The sequence below is a fragment of the Thalassophryne amazonica genome, chromosome 9 (genome assembly GCF_902500255.1).
Source record: "Thalassophryne amazonica chromosome 9, fThaAma1.1, whole genome shotgun sequence".
Classification (NCBI taxonomy): Eukaryota; Metazoa; Chordata; class Actinopteri; order Batrachoidiformes; family Batrachoididae; genus Thalassophryne; species Thalassophryne amazonica.
Genome location: NC_047111.1, coordinates 113560352 through 113575731, shown reverse-complemented (window position 1 = coordinate 113575731; position 15380 = coordinate 113560352). Strand labels below are relative to the sequence as shown.

Here is a 15380-nt window from a genome sequence, read left to right as displayed (position 1 = left end):
TTTTTAGGGAACTTTTAGGACAACCTGATAATAATGAATTACAATAGTCCAGCCTAGAGGAAATAAATGCATGAATTAGTTTTTCAGCATCACTCTGAGACAAGACCTTTCTGATTTTAGAGATATTGCGTAAATGCAAAAAGGCAGTCCTACATATTTGTTTAATATGCGCTTTGAATGACATATCCTGATCAAAAATGACTCCAAGATTTCTCACAGTATTACTAGAGATCAGGGTAATGCCATCCAGAGTAACGATCTGGTTAGACGCCATGCTTCTAAGATTTGTGGGGCCAAGTACAATAACTTCAGTTTTATCTGAGTTTAAAAGCAGGAAATTAGAGGTCATCCATGTCTTTATGTCTGTAAGACAATCCTGCAGTTTAGCTAATTGGTGTGTATCCTCTGGCTTCATGGATAGATAAAGCTGGGTATCATCTGCGTAACAATGAAAATTTAAGCAATACCGTCTAATAATACTGCCTAAGGGAAGCATGTATAAAGTGAATAAAATTGGTCCTAGCACAGAACCTTGTGGAACTCCATAATTAACTTTAGTCTGTGAAGAAGATTCCCCATTTACATGAACAAACTGTAATCTATTAGACAAATATGATTCAAACCACCGCAGCGCAGTGCCTTTAATACCTGTGACATGCTCTAATCTCTGTAATAAAATTTTATGGTCAACAGTATCAAAAGCAGCACTGAGGTCTAACAGAACAAGCACAGAGATTAGTCCACTGTCCGAAGCCATAAGAAGATCATTTGTAACCTTCACTAATGCTGTTTCTGTACTATGATGAATTCTAAAACCTGACTGAAACTCTTCAAATAGACCATTCCTCTGCAGGTGATCAGTTAGCTGTTTTACAACTACCCTCTCAAGAATCTTTGAGAGAAAAGGAAGGTTGGAGATTGGCCTATAATTAGCTAAGATAGCTGGGTCAAGTGATGGCTTTTTAAGTAATGGTTTAATTACTGCCACCTTAAAGGCCTGTGGTACATAACCAACTAACAAAGATAGATTGATCATATTTAAGATCGAAGCATTAAATAATGGTAGGACTTCCTTGAGCAGCCTGGTAGGAATGGGGTCTAATAAACATGTTGATGGTTTGGATGAAGTAACTAATGAAAATAACTCAGACAGAACAATCGGAGAGAAAGAGTCTAACCAAATACCGGCATCACTGAAAGCAGCCAAAGATAACGATACATCTTTGGGATGGTTATGAGTAATTTTTTCTCTAATAGTCAAAATTTTGTTAGCAAAGAAAGTCATGAAGTCATTACTAGTTAAAGTTAATGGAATACTCAGCTCAATAGAGCTCTGACTCTTTGTCAGCCTGGCTACAGTGCTGAAAAGAAACCTGGGGTTGTTCTTATTTTCTTCAATTAGTGATGAGTAGAAAGATGTCCTAGCTTTACGGAGGGCTTTTTTATAGAGCAACAAACTCTTTTTCCAGGCTAAGTGAAGATCTTCTAAATTAGTGAGACGCCATTTCCTCTCCAACTTACGGGTTATCTGCTTTAAGCTACGAGTTTGTGAGTTATACCACGGAGTCAGACACTTCTGATTTAAAGCTCTCTTTTTCAGAGGAGCTACAGCATCCAAAGTTGTCTTCAATGAGGATGTAAAACTATTGACGAGATACTCTAACTCCCTTACAGAGTTTAGGTAGCTACTCTGCTCTGTGTTGTTATATGACATTAGAGAACATAAAGAAGGAATCATATCCTTAAACCTAGTTACAGCGCTTTCTGAAAGACTTCTAGTGTAATGAAACTTATTCCCCACTGCTGGGTAGTCCATCAGAGTAAATGTAAATGTTATTAAAAAATGATCAGACAGAAGGGAGTTTTCAGGGAATACTGTTAAGTCTTCTATTTCCATACCATAAGTCAGAACAAGATCTAAAATATGATTAAAGTGGTGGGTGGACTCATTTACTTTTTGAGCAAAGCCGATAGAGTCTAATAATAGATTAAATGCAGTGTTGAGGCTGTCATTCTCAGCATCTGTGTGGATGTTAAAATCGCCCACTATAATTATCTTATACAGACTATTATTTTATTTCTGCTTCTATTTTGTCATTTGATTTTTAAACGGACCACAATGGAAATAAGTGTTTTCACTTTCTTGTGTCATCCACGTATTTTTAACATATTTACAATTATATTATGTACTTACATTGAACTTAAAATCACTCACCACACTCACACTTTTAACATAAAGATGACTTACCGCCCCTTGCTGGAATTGCATGAGTCCAGAAAGTACTTAGCAGCGCACACACGCACAGCTGCTGCAAGCAGGTGACTTTAATTTGACAAACACAGTGTGGCTGAAGACATTAAAACAACTAAACATTTCCCTTTCCCTTGGTGTCCCCAGTTACCATACCAAGTTTGGTGTTGATTGCTTAATTACTGTTGTAGTTCACCCTGAACACAAACCGTGCCACATACATACCATACATACATACATACATAGATTGCCTTTTATATATAGACTAGTTGAGTTACCCGGGTCATCCAATCCGGATCCAAAACTCAGTGGAGTCTTCTATCTGTTGAATTCTCTTGTCAGTTTTTTGTTATTGTTGAGTCTGTGTGCTGAATAAATTCATTCAGTTCATTCATTAATTCATTCTGTGGTGCAAATTTGGTGAGAATCTGTGAAGTAGTTTTGAAGTAATCGTTCAAATCCTATACAAAGTGAAATCTTGATCCAGAATCCGAATCTAGATCACCTCCAAAATTCTGGGGAGTCTTCCGTGTACTAATATGTATCTGTTGTGCAAATTTGGTGAGAATCCATGAAGTAGTTGCTGACCGTGTGTGTGTGTGTGTGTGTGTGTTTGTTTGCGCACGTACAAGTTTGTCTGGCACAGACAAACCAGTGACCCCATGTAACTCCTGGCAGTTATCCAGGCACATTGTGCAGTTATGGTATATGAAAGATTTTCTCTCTGCCCGCTGTTGGCATTTTTTCCCCTGAGGCTATAGGCTACATGTGTAGGTCTGTGAATATTTGTATTGAACAGTAGCCTAGATTTGTGTGTGTGATTTTTGTCATTCTGTATATCATTAGTGACTGTCACACAAGGTTGGATAGGATTACTTTGAAAGAATACATGTGGATTACATGTATGTATGTACATACATTTGGATTATTTGTAATCTGATTACTTTTGGATTACATTTCAAAGTAATTCTACCCAACCCTGCTGTCACATATGAGAATGTGGCTATGTGTATGCATGCCCACGAATGTGGCAGAGGTTTAACAGAGGCGTCGCGACACATGAGCCCATAGCACACTCATAAAAATGCCAAGCTCCCCTGCAGAAAATATCTCTGGAGCCGCCACTGTTCAGGGACGAGCATTCATATCATATTGTGAATTTCGTTTTTTGAAGGCAACATAGGTCTTGACGTGCACAAGTAGATATATTGCTTGTATTTAATTTATACACAAAGGAAGTTGCTATTCATTCAAAGTTACAAAATCGTCATTCATTTCTACTAGTTATGAAATTCGTCCCCTGTCGGGTTCGTATTACTAGTGATTCACTTTGTGGCCTATAGAGGGCAGTCAGACGTAAAGCTGACAGTAGGAAAAAAAAAAATCTGTTTTGTTTCTTTCCGGACACATTTCGCCTGCGCACCTGTCGAAAGAAGCGCCGCATTCTCACGTTTTCATCAGTGCTGGTACCGAGGTGGGTTTTTAATTTATTATAATAATTATTTTTTTACACATATCGTGTAATGTGTAGTATGCTATGTATAGTATCTATTGAGTGTTTGTTTCTGTTGTGGTGTGTAACAGGAGAAACAAAAGAGCGGACAGAATCTTTGAGTGAATGGAGCTAGCTAGTTTTGCCAACATTAGCCAGTGCTAGCGTCTGCGCTTTCCGGAAAATATTTGTAATACTTTATAGCTTCTTTGTGTAATTGTTACTCGAATAAATTGTGTGATTGTTCGTTGTTTATATTAAAAAGGGAACTCGAGAAATAAAAGCCATGTTTGCTTATGTTTGTGACAGACGTCTCGACTGTCACTATGACAACCGCTTCAACAGACTTCACTTTTGTCATATTTAATTTGGAGAATTAACCTTTATTTGCAGTGATGTAAAAATAAATAAATAAAGCTGAAAACTGTACGAGAAATCTTTGTTTCTGATATATACATTTGCACTTGTCAACCATATAATCAACTATTACATATGTCATTTGTCTAAGGCATTTGTCTTCCAAATAATATCTAGGTTATAGCATTATAATATCTATATGTCGCGGACATGAGCAAAACTCTTCAGCATCTCACCATGTCATTTAGGTCCTTTGTCTACCATTACGACAATATTGTCCAGTTTATGGCTTCGTCTCCTAGGGCAGATTTTTTTTGTGCCATTTATGGTTTGTAGCTTCGTCTATTATCGGTTTGTGGCTTTTTCCCCTATATGGACAGATTTCTTGTGCCATTTCCGGTTTGTGCCTTAGTCCACCATAGAGTGAGCTTTGCGCTGCTGCACGGCTCTTTGCTCATACTATTCTAATTTTTCAGCTAGTTAACAGTGGGGATGTACAATATGGCCAAATTATCATATTGCAATATTGTCATATCAGTATGATATACGATATGACTATGATTTCACACAAAGTGCAGCAGCAGTGAACATTAAACATTCTTAAACAAAACAGTAATAATGCCACACTCATTTTGCACTCATAAAGTTAGAATACAGTGTCCTCCAAAAGTATTGGAACACTTGGTATTTCACACATTATATGTTCGTTGTCACTGACATTAATGAGTGAAGCTCTTCACTATCTGTGTATATATCATCGGACAATAAATAAAAATTGAATAATTGTTGCAGAACCTACCGTCGGTGTTGTCTGGTTTGTGGCAGCTTCATCTACCATGGGCAGATTTTTTTGTGCCATTTGCGGTTTGTTGCTTCGTCTACCATCGGTTTGTGGCTTTTTACGACAATGTTGTCCAGTTTGTTGCTTTGTCGACCATGGGCAGAGTTTTTTGTGCCGTTTCAGATTTGTGGCTTTTTACAACGTTGTCTGGTTTGTGGCTTTTTCCCCTATGGGAATTTTTTTTTGTGCCATTTCCGGATTGTTTTGTGCCATTTTGGGTTTGTGCCTTCGTCTACCATAAGAGCAAGCTTCGCGCCACTCAACAGCGCTTCACTCGTATAACCTTTTCCTTTTCCAATCACAATTGTATTTGTACTCAAAAAGAGATATTCAAATATTTTGTTGTATTTGTACATTGGGATTTTCATTTGTCATGTTTTGTGAAACAGCTATGGCATTCAAGTGTTTTTCTCTTAGCTGGGGTTCAAGCTAAAGATGGAAAACATACTTTTTCTTTGTTACTTTCCTGTTTTTAGTGTTTAGCCTATTTCTATTGGCTGTAACGTAACACAAATGGCGGCTCCGAAGGTCCCAGAGGTTCGTGACATTACACGGATTGAGAGAATCGGTAAGCCTACTTAACTCTAGAACCTTGACTGTTCAGGTAGTTAATGCTGGTGCTAAGTCTCTGGTTCCTTGGAGCTCAACATTGCAAGCGATACCTGGTTTTCATGTCACATTTACTGTCAGTTGTTTATTTTGATTGTGTTTAGGTGCACATTCTCACATTCGCGGTCTTGGATTGGATGATGCTTTGGAGCCAAGACAGGTAGGATTACTTTTAGATTAAATTTTGTGAAGCTTTAAAAATGTGAACTGTTGAGTCTTTAGTGGCCATTTGAAGGGAGTTATTTACAGTATAAGATTAAAACAAGGAAGTCCATTTTACTGGGATTGAGGTGCCTGTAATTTAATACTGCCTGTTTAGTGATGTAAATGAAATGTGTGTCATGAAATGCAGCACAGGTTTTTGGTCACGCAAATGTGTTTTGCATTTTGCTGCTCAAAATATGCCAGAGCGGAGAATGTGTAGTATGAGCCTCCAGTTACTATAGATACAGATTTGAATTTGTCTGAGTGCAGGTGTCTCAGGGGATGGTTGGGCAGCTCGCCCCCCGTCGGGCTGCAGGTGTCATTCTGGAAATGATCAGAGACGGTCGCATTGCTGGCAGGGCTGTACTGCTCGCTGGTCAACCGGGCACAGGAAAGACAGCCATCGCTATGGGTAACATTAATCTTTTAATCATCTTTCCATGAAGTGGTGATCATGTCTGCCATTAATTTATTTAATTCAACTGTTCAGTAAAGCAGTTTTCAACGTTTCCATATTTCAGGTTAGTGCACGATTTTCTTTTGATTTATTTATGCAGGTATTGCCCAGTCTCTTGGCCCTGATACTCCCTTCACAGCGATGGCTGGTAGTGAGATCTTCTCCTTGGAAATGAGCAAGACTGAGGCACTCAGTCAAGCTTTTAGAAAAGCCATTGGAGTAAGAATCAAGTGAGTGTGTAAACAATCATTTTGCTTTCAACTCTCACTTCATGAAATGAGTCAGTGTTAATCTGTGTTTATTTTTCACTGCAGAGAGGAGACAGAGATTATTGAAGGAGAGGTGGTGGAGATCCAGATTGATAGACCAGCCACAGGAACAGTAAGTTTCTCAAATGGTTCTGGGTTGCACATTGCATTCATATTTTTTAGTCATTACTCAGGATTTTACTCATAGATTTATTCATTGAAGAAAGGAACTGGTTCAGTGTGTGAGAGGTTAAAGCATCAAACTTGGTCTAAAAACGTGTAACTCTTATTTCGCAGGGTGCAAAAGTAGGCAAGTTGACACTAAAGACGACTGAAATGGAGACAATCTATGATTTAGGAAACAAGATGATCGACAGTCTCAGTAAAGAGAAGGTACAGGCTGGGTGAGTACATCTTTGCACATCGGGACCTCCCGTCTTTCTGTGTTTTTCTTTTTTTTGTTTTTCACCGAGTCCTTTCATAAATACAGGTATTTTGTTTTGTGTTTTTTCTTCTCATCACTCCTGTAGAGATGTTATCACCATTGACAAAGCCACAGGAAAGATCAGCAAGTTGGGCCGCTCCTTCACCAGAGCCAGAGACTATGATGCCATGGGAGCTCAGGTACCCTGTAACTATAAGTACATGTGTTTTCTGCAGAAGTAATGAAATGATAGCTTCACTTTGTTTTGTTTTAACAAGCCTAGTCATTTAAAACATTGTTAGCAAGCAATCCTCTTGAGTGCTGTTCTCACTTTTGATAATTATTATGTTTGTAAGAAATTATAATAATAATAATAATAATTATTATTATTATTAGTATTATTTTATTTATTTTTTTTTTTAAGTTTGTGAACGTCTGGTATAAAGGTTGTGACAAATCTACAAGCATATCTGCATCTGATCTGCTGAGATGACAAAATGGGAGAAGCCAAAAGAAATTATTTTTAGTTAAGGAAATTAATCCATGAAAGCCAATAAGACAGTTGCCTCAAGATGTAAAAATAGCAACAAAATAATGCCAAAATAGTTTTTTTTTTTAAACTAGGCAACGTTTTAGTGAAAAAATGTGAAGTACAACCCCAATTCCATTGAAGTTGGGATGTTGTGTAAAATGTAAATAAAAACAGAATACAATGATTTTCAAATCTTCTTCAACCTATATTCAATTGAATACATCACAAAGACAAGATATTTAATGTTCAAACTGATAAACTTTATTGTTTTTGTGCAAATGTTTGCTCATTTTGAAATGGATGCCTGCTACATGTTTCAAAAAAGCTGGGACAGTGGTATGTTTCCCACTGTGTTACATCACCTTTCCTTCTAACAACACTCAATAAACATTTGGGAACTGAGGACACTAATTGGCAAAGCTTCTGGGGAAAACCTGATCACATGTGGTACAGTGGACATTGGCTCTTGGGTTGCAAATTAACAAAAGAATACTTGCCTGGTTGTTTAAAAACTAACTGCCTGAGAAACCAAACTCCCTCTGTAAAATAATTTATTCCATTTTCATCCTCTCAGACGCAGTTTGTACAGTGTCCAGAGGGGGAGCTTCAGAAGAGGAAAGAGATAGTCCACACTGTGTCCCTTCACGAGATTGACGTCATCAACAGCCGCACACAAGGCTTCCTGGCCCTGTTCTCTGGAGAAACAGGCGAAATTAAGTCTGAAGTTCGTGAACAAATTAACGCTAAAGTGTGCGAATGGAGAGAAGAAGGAAAAGCAGAGATTATTCCAGGGGTAAGTTCCTGTACGTCTTTGTCCGTGTACTATCTCTGGAAGTCAATCAATCAATCAATCAATCAATTTTATTTATATAGCGCCAAATCACAACAAACAGTTGCCCCAAGGCACTTTATATTGTAAGGCAAGGCCATACAATAATTATGTAAAACCCCAACGGTCAAAACGACCCCCTGTGAGCAAGCACTTGGCTACAGTGGGAAGGAAAAACTCCCTTTTAACAGGAAGAAACCTCCAGCAGAACCAGGCTCAGGGAGGGGCAGTCTTCTGCTGGGACTGGTTGGGGCTGAGGGAGAGAACCAGGAAAAAGACATGCTGTGGAGGGGAGCAGAGATAGATCACTAATGATTAAATGCAGAGTGGTGCATACAGAGCAAAAAGAGAAAGAAACAGTGCATCATGGGAACCCCCCAGCAGTCTATGTCTATAGCAGCATAACTAAGGGATGGTTCAGGGTCACCTGATCCAGCCCTAACTATAAGCTTTAGCAAAAAGGAAAGTTTTAAGCCTAATCTTAAAAGTAGAGAGGGTGTCTGTCTCCCTGATCTGAATTGGGAGCTGGTTCCACAGGAGAGGAGCCTGAAAGCTGAAGGCTCTGCCTCCCATTCTACTCTTACAAACCCTAGGAACTACAAGTAAGCCTGCAGTCTGAGAGCGAAGCGCTCTATTGGGGTGATATGGTACTATGAGGTCCCTAAGATAAGATGGGACCTGATTATTCAAAACCTTATAAGTAAGAAGAAGAATTTTAAATTCTATTCTAGAATTAACAGGAAGCCAATGAAGAGAGGCCAATATGGGTGAGATATGCTCTCTCCTTCTAGTCCCCGTCAGCACTCTAGCTGCAGCATTTTGAATTAACTGAAGGCTTTTTAGGGAACTTTTAGGACAACCTGATAATAATGAATTACAATAGTCCAGCCTAGAGGAAATAAATGCATGAATTAGTTTTTCAGCATCACTCTGAGACAAGACCTTTCTAATTTTAGAGATATTGCGTAAATGCAAAAAAGCATTTACATAGCATGAAGTGTAAATGACTTTTTTTTTCTTACATGTTTGTGGTTTTAGGTGTTATTTATTGATGAAGTCCACATGCTGGACATTGAGTGCTTCTCCTTCCTGAACCGTGCTCTGGAGAGCGACTTGTCGCCGGTTCTCATTATGGCCACTAACAGAGGCATCACTCGGTACTGCCCACTTATCACACATACCTGTTTGATCACCCTGATCATTTTGATTATCACACTGAGGAATAAACTTAAGTGTAATTTAAATTATTGTGAATTATCATGTCTCAACTGTTAGGAATATTTTGTTTAATACAACTGGCGTTTTTTTTTTTTTATGCATTTCTGGCTGATGAATCTTCCAATTTGTGTCAGGTGTTATGACCTAAACTTGATTTATGCTTCAGCGTTCTGAAACAATTTTCAAAATGTTGCATTTAAAGACACACCCTCATCAAAAAGGCTGTGTTTGGAACATTTTTAACCAAGCACACACCTTCTAACATTTCTATCTACATGCAGACAGAATATCAGACTGGAAAAGATGGACAACAGGAGAAACTGTGTTTGGATTACAAAAGTACAGCTGTCTGTGACCTGAGGGAGTCTTTAAATGACCAGTGAATGGGCTTCTCTGATAATTTGAAAAAATATTTTTTAAAGCTTCGTCATGGAGCAGCATTTATACTGAATACGCCCATGAAAGTAATCTCATAGGTGCCATTTTACCCCTTTGCAATGCAAGATATGTGTAAATTTATACTCCACTGCCCCCTAGTGTTTGAAGAATAACATGAATATTTATTTTCAGTCTGCAAATAGAAATTGGTTCATTATGTATTATTCTACGTACGTGTGTGTGTGTGCGTGCGTGCGTGCGCACACACACACGTATAGGAAGACATGCTGGCACACTCTTCAAGAACAAAGGGGCCAGGACAGACTGTGGCAACTACAGGGGGATCTCGCTTCTTTCCATCACAGGCAGGATTCTTGCCCGCATCCTCCTTAACAGCTCATCAGTAACATCTATGAGAGCAACTTGCCCGAGGCCCAGTGTGGCTTCCACCCTGGCCGAGGCACCACAGACATGGTGTTTGTCATGCGACAAGTACAGGAGAAGTGTATCAAGCAGCAGATGGACCTAGGGGTGGGCGGTATAAATGATACATTCAGTTCACGGTATAAATTTGGGCGACAGTAGAGATTTAGACTCCACCGACCAATCAATCAATCAATCAATTTTTTTTTTTTTTTTAAGGCAATCACAGTAATGCTTGTTGATGACTTCATCATATCTTCCTCATCGACTCTGAACGATTGGAAAAGGCTGCAGTCAGTGCTTCAGTTATAGGCTCCATCACCACCTTGGCAGATTAAAACTTCTCCTTGTAAGAGTGTAAAATTGTTATTTTAACCCTCTGGAGTTGCTTGACTGAATTCAGTCATGTAAAAGTCACATGACCAAATTAATCAATTGTCCTATTAAATTCACTAGACTCAGTCTCTGTTTCAATGTGTTTTAAAAGTGCATGTTTCAAGCTTTATATGAGTTTTTAAATTACAACCCAATTCCAATGAAGTTGGGGCGTTGTGTAAAATGTAAATAAAAACAATACAATGATTTGCAAATCCATTTCAACCTATATTCAATTGAATACACCACAAAGACAAGATATTTAATGTTCAAACTGATAAGCATTATTGTTTTTGTGCAAATATTTGCTCCTTTTGAAATGGATTGGTCAACAAAATCTCCTCAGATGGGTCACTGGACAAAGAAATCACCTCCAGGATTCAGAACCCAAGCTAAGCACTAGATCTCCTCAGAGTGACTGTACTCCAGCAGAAGGGCATTCGTCTGACCACCAAGCTGAAGATTTACAAAGCTGTCGTTCTGTCGCCGACACTCCTGTATGGATGCAAAACATGGACTTCATACTGGTGGCACATCAAACAACTTGAACAATTTCATGCAAGGTCTCTCCATGCAGTCATGTTCATCTGCTGGCAGGACAGTTTCCAACCTGGAGGTTCTTGCAAAGGCAGAGTCCAAGAGCATTGAGGCAATGCTCATCCGAGTCCAACTATGCTGGATCAGCCATGTCATCAGAATGCAATACCACCGCATCCCAAAACAACTGTTGTACAATCAGCTGAGAGAGGGCACAAGAAAAACTGGAGGACCAAAGCAGAGGTTCAGAGACACTCTGAAAAACAACCACGAGTGGTGCAAACTCAGACTCATGACCTGGAAACGGCAGCTACAGACAGAGGCGCCTGGAGATCTCTGATCTACAGTGGAGTGAAAGCCTTTGAAGAAGACCGACAACACCAACTCAAGGCTGCAAGAGAGAGCTGTCACAAGGCTGCATCATCCCACATCCTTATAACCGATCACCAGTATCCAACCTGTGGGCGACTCTGTGCGTCAAGTTTTGGACTGCGGAGTCACATGCACTCCCATCGCAGACAAAGTCACCATCGGATCTGATGGACTACCAAGAAGAAGATGTGTGTATAGAAAACTATATTGCTGCTTACAAAAAACTAACAGATTATTGTGTAATGCAGTTGAAAACACAACAATGGAACTTAACATCCTGTAAAAGTTCCTTGCAGTCTGAAGAATGTGTAGGCTGATGCTCCAGGTTTTAATACCGATCTTTTTAACAGCACGTCATATTTAGCAAACTAAAATTCAAGCAATGAAACAAATAAGCAATGTTTCTGTGGAAAGTCATTTCCATAGTGACGCAGAGGCGGTCCTGAGTAGTCGTTAGTTGGGGAAGGTCAGCGGGCTGTGTGTTTCTCCATGTAGAGCTGGAGAGTTTTGTTTTTGTTATTTTTTTGTTTGTTTTTTGTTTGTTTGTTTTTTTTAGGAAGGGCATCCAGTGTGTAACTTGTGCCAAATCCCAATGCTGATCTGGACTGGATCCGCTGTGGTGACTCTCAACATCTGGGAGCAGCAGAAAGACCACACGTCATCAGAACAAATTTAAAAATAATGATAAAATATTAAATGTTCCCCTAATCTGGCTTCATTTGGAAAACAAATATTTGTTAAAGAAATGAAAATTTAAAATGTCACAAATACTTTTTAACAAGAAAATTTTTGAAACTACTTATTAAAATTATTATTATTTCTTAAAGAATAGCACATATCCAATTTTGCAAAAGAACTTTTCATACATACTGGTAAGAAAGTATGGATGTGTCACTTTAAAAATTCTCAGAAACTGGATTCTTTGCCTCTGAATATGAGTTGTAATTTTATTTAAAAATTAAGATGTATGCACATTCACCTCTGCACATTAAAACAAGATGACTTTATAGAATTTAACATTACTGAAGATTTAATATCTCACTTTTTCTCCCTAGTATCCGAGGCACAAACTATCAGAGCCCTCACGGCATCCCCATCGACCTGCTGGATCGCCTGCTGATCATCGTCACCTTGCCGTACACTGAAAAAGAGACCAGACAGATTCTCAAGATACGGTGATAATCTGATCTTTCTCTTTCAGCCAAACTTTAGTTTATTCTTTTATTTGTTATTTTGTTGTTGTTGGTATGGTCAGAGCAGATGGGCACCCCTTTGAGTCTTGTCTACTTGAGGTTTCCTCTGGTAGACAAAAAGCACCTGAGGAAGGTTTATGACTTATATTGTGATTTGGCGCAATATAATTAATTGAATTGAAACGGATTCTTTCAGGAGTTCACCTGTGTGACTTTTATTTCAGATGTGAAGAGGAGGATGTGGAGCTGAGCGAGGAGGCTCACACTGTTCTGACTCGCATTGGTATGGAAACGTCACTTCGTTATGCCATCCAGCTGATCAGCCCTGCTGGGTTGGTGTGTCGTAAACGCAAGGTAAGCTCAACCCACTGGAATACAGCAAGAAAACACTTGGGTCCTGCATATCTTCCTCCCGGAGTGAAGCAGCACACAGCACAGGTGTCTTTGCAAGTTTCCACCCTATACAGTTGTCATTGTCATGGCCACATTATTTAAAATGGCAAGTGTGTGGGTGTGTTGATCTTAGACCAGGGGTGGGCAGCGAGGGCTGAGACACTGCAGGTTTTCCTTGCAACCAATCACCTCAGCAGGGTGGTTGCTGATGAGCTTCTCCCCTGAGCAGAAACACTTGATCGTTAATGAAATCACCTGCTGAGGTGATTGGTAGGAAGGAAAACCTGTAGTGTCTCAGCCCTTCATGGCACGATTGCTCACCCCTGTCTTAGGCCGGGTTCACACGGCAGGATAATTAGGCCGATATTGGACCCGATCTTCCCCTTCCGACAATCGTAAGCACGCCCCGACAATCGTGATGACGCTAAAGATAATCTTATCAGATCTTCCTGCCATGTGTGGTGTGTTAAGAGGACTCTGATCTACTCGGAAGGGCGTCAGGAGCGCTCCGATCACAAATCGGGGATATTCAACATGTTGGATTTTTTTGGCCCGATATCGCTGTGTGTGTTGTGTCCTCCGACCAAAACAAGCACACACCCTGCTGAATGTGACGTGCAGCCAATCAGAAAGCGAGGTGACAGACACACGGAGCGGAAAATAAAATCAAAACAGCTGTTCTGACTTACCAGAAAGTCCGATGGTTGCGCTGTCTCCACTCCTTTAAAGAACGCCTTTTTTTTTTCTTTTTGTATCATTTTTTCCCTGTTTTAAATAGTCCACAAAGTACCGCCGTTTGTTTACTCTGAGGTCACGTTTAATCTCGAGAGATTTTGCGAGATTTCCTGTCTGAGCTGTGAATGTTCGTGTGTGGTGTTGTTGTCCTTACTGTGTGGCTGAACACCACACACTGTGTATGACCAAACCTGTTAGAGCTATGATTTTTTTATCTTCATGTGTGTGGTCCTCAGGTTTTGGAAACCTAAAGATAATTTTAAAATCCTGTCGTGTGAACCAGGCTTTAGACTGAGCTGTGGTCAGACACATTTCTATTGCGAACCAGCAGAAAGTGATATCGCAACAGACTACCAAAACCCAAGTCTAAGGTCGAGCGCATTTTTTTCTATTTATTTATTTATTTATTTATTTTTACATCAGGCAGCTTGGGCAGCTAAAGTACCCTCTGGGTTTTTAAGCTGTGGCTGTGCTCCTCATTCTCTTAATTTTTTCCTGCTAAACCGTAAAGAGCATATGTCTGTCAGTTATACTTACCTTTTTTATGTTAAACTGACCTGTTATGGTCTTCTGAAACAGTTGATGTATTTTATAACTTAAAAATGGGAGCTATGCTAATGCGTTAGCATGTCTATGGAATTTTTAATGTTAAAGTTAGCATTAGAGTCAAATGCATTACAAATTGTAATATTCATTTATTTCTGTTCATGAATTGTATTCATAACATAATAAAAAGTTAAACATCAACAGACAGTATAAAGTTTGTTCAAAAAGGAGTGGGAAGAAGTCTAAACTTATCAAATCCCACCCCTTCCCTACTTCCTTAGAAAGTACTACTGTTAACAGTCATGATAATAATAATAATAATAATAGCAGCAACAGCAATAAAAATAATGCTACAATACAATTTTAGACAAAGACAAAAACAACCCAATGAAACAAAACACAAAAGAAAAGTTAAAACCAACTAACAATGAACATATATAAATAATAACAGTTTCCTGTGAACACCTAGTGACTCTCACACCCCCCCACTTCAGCCCTGTATCCTGTGAAAACACATTCTTTATATTTTGTTTTAAACTGAATGTTTGGATGCTGCTTCAACTCTTCACTGATACTGTTCCTCAGTCTGACCCCACATAATGGAATGCAGACTCACAGGCAGTGTCTGTCAGAAGCAGTGCGCCCGGGCTTGTTCAGTCCTTTCCACGTCTACATCTCATCTGGGAATTGATAGAGACATCTTCCTCGTCACAGAGGGCTTGCCACGATATAAGCGGGGTGAATCGAAAAGAAAAATGAGATAAAAGTTACAAACTAAACTTAAAACACTATTTCAATAACTCTAGACTGTAGCATACTAACTTAACAAAATGTGGAAAAAGTGAAGCGCTGTGAATACCTTTTGGATGCACTGGATTTCTTTCTTCTCCCCTTATAGGTGATCAACACTGGAAGTTTTTATTGCAGTACATTTGGTCTGTTTGAAAATAACACTGGCTGTATGTT

At 39.2% G+C, this 15380-nt stretch overlaps 1 protein-coding gene across 2 annotated transcripts in view; it reads left to right on the top strand.

Annotated features, from left to right (window-relative positions):
- The first annotated feature begins 3653 nt into the window (after positions 1 to 3653).
- The window catches only part of ruvbl2 (RuvB-like AAA ATPase 2), a 32065-nt gene continuing 20338 nt past the window's right edge, over positions 3654 to 15380 (top strand). Inside the window, exons 1-12 of one of the 2 annotated variants that reach the window (XM_034178997.1) lie at positions 3654 to 3725; positions 5418 to 5509; positions 5655 to 5710; positions 6025 to 6166; positions 6312 to 6441; positions 6526 to 6592; positions 6757 to 6863; positions 6990 to 7083; positions 7990 to 8208; positions 9283 to 9401; positions 12603 to 12722; positions 12965 to 13094. In XM_034178997.1, the coding sequence (XP_034034888.1) occupies positions 5455 to 5509; positions 5655 to 5710; positions 6025 to 6166; positions 6312 to 6441; positions 6526 to 6592; positions 6757 to 6863; positions 6990 to 7083; positions 7990 to 8208; positions 9283 to 9401; positions 12603 to 12722; positions 12965 to 13094 (1239 nt within the window). In that variant the 5' untranslated portion in view covers positions 3654 to 3725; positions 5418 to 5454. Of the gene's footprint in view, positions 3726 to 3849; positions 3854 to 5417; positions 5510 to 5654; positions 5711 to 6024; positions 6167 to 6311; positions 6442 to 6525; positions 6593 to 6756; positions 6864 to 6989; positions 7084 to 7989; positions 8209 to 9282; positions 9402 to 12602; positions 12723 to 12964; positions 13095 to 15380 lie in introns of those variants that run through there. The other variant, XM_034178998.1, reaches the window with a different exon arrangement.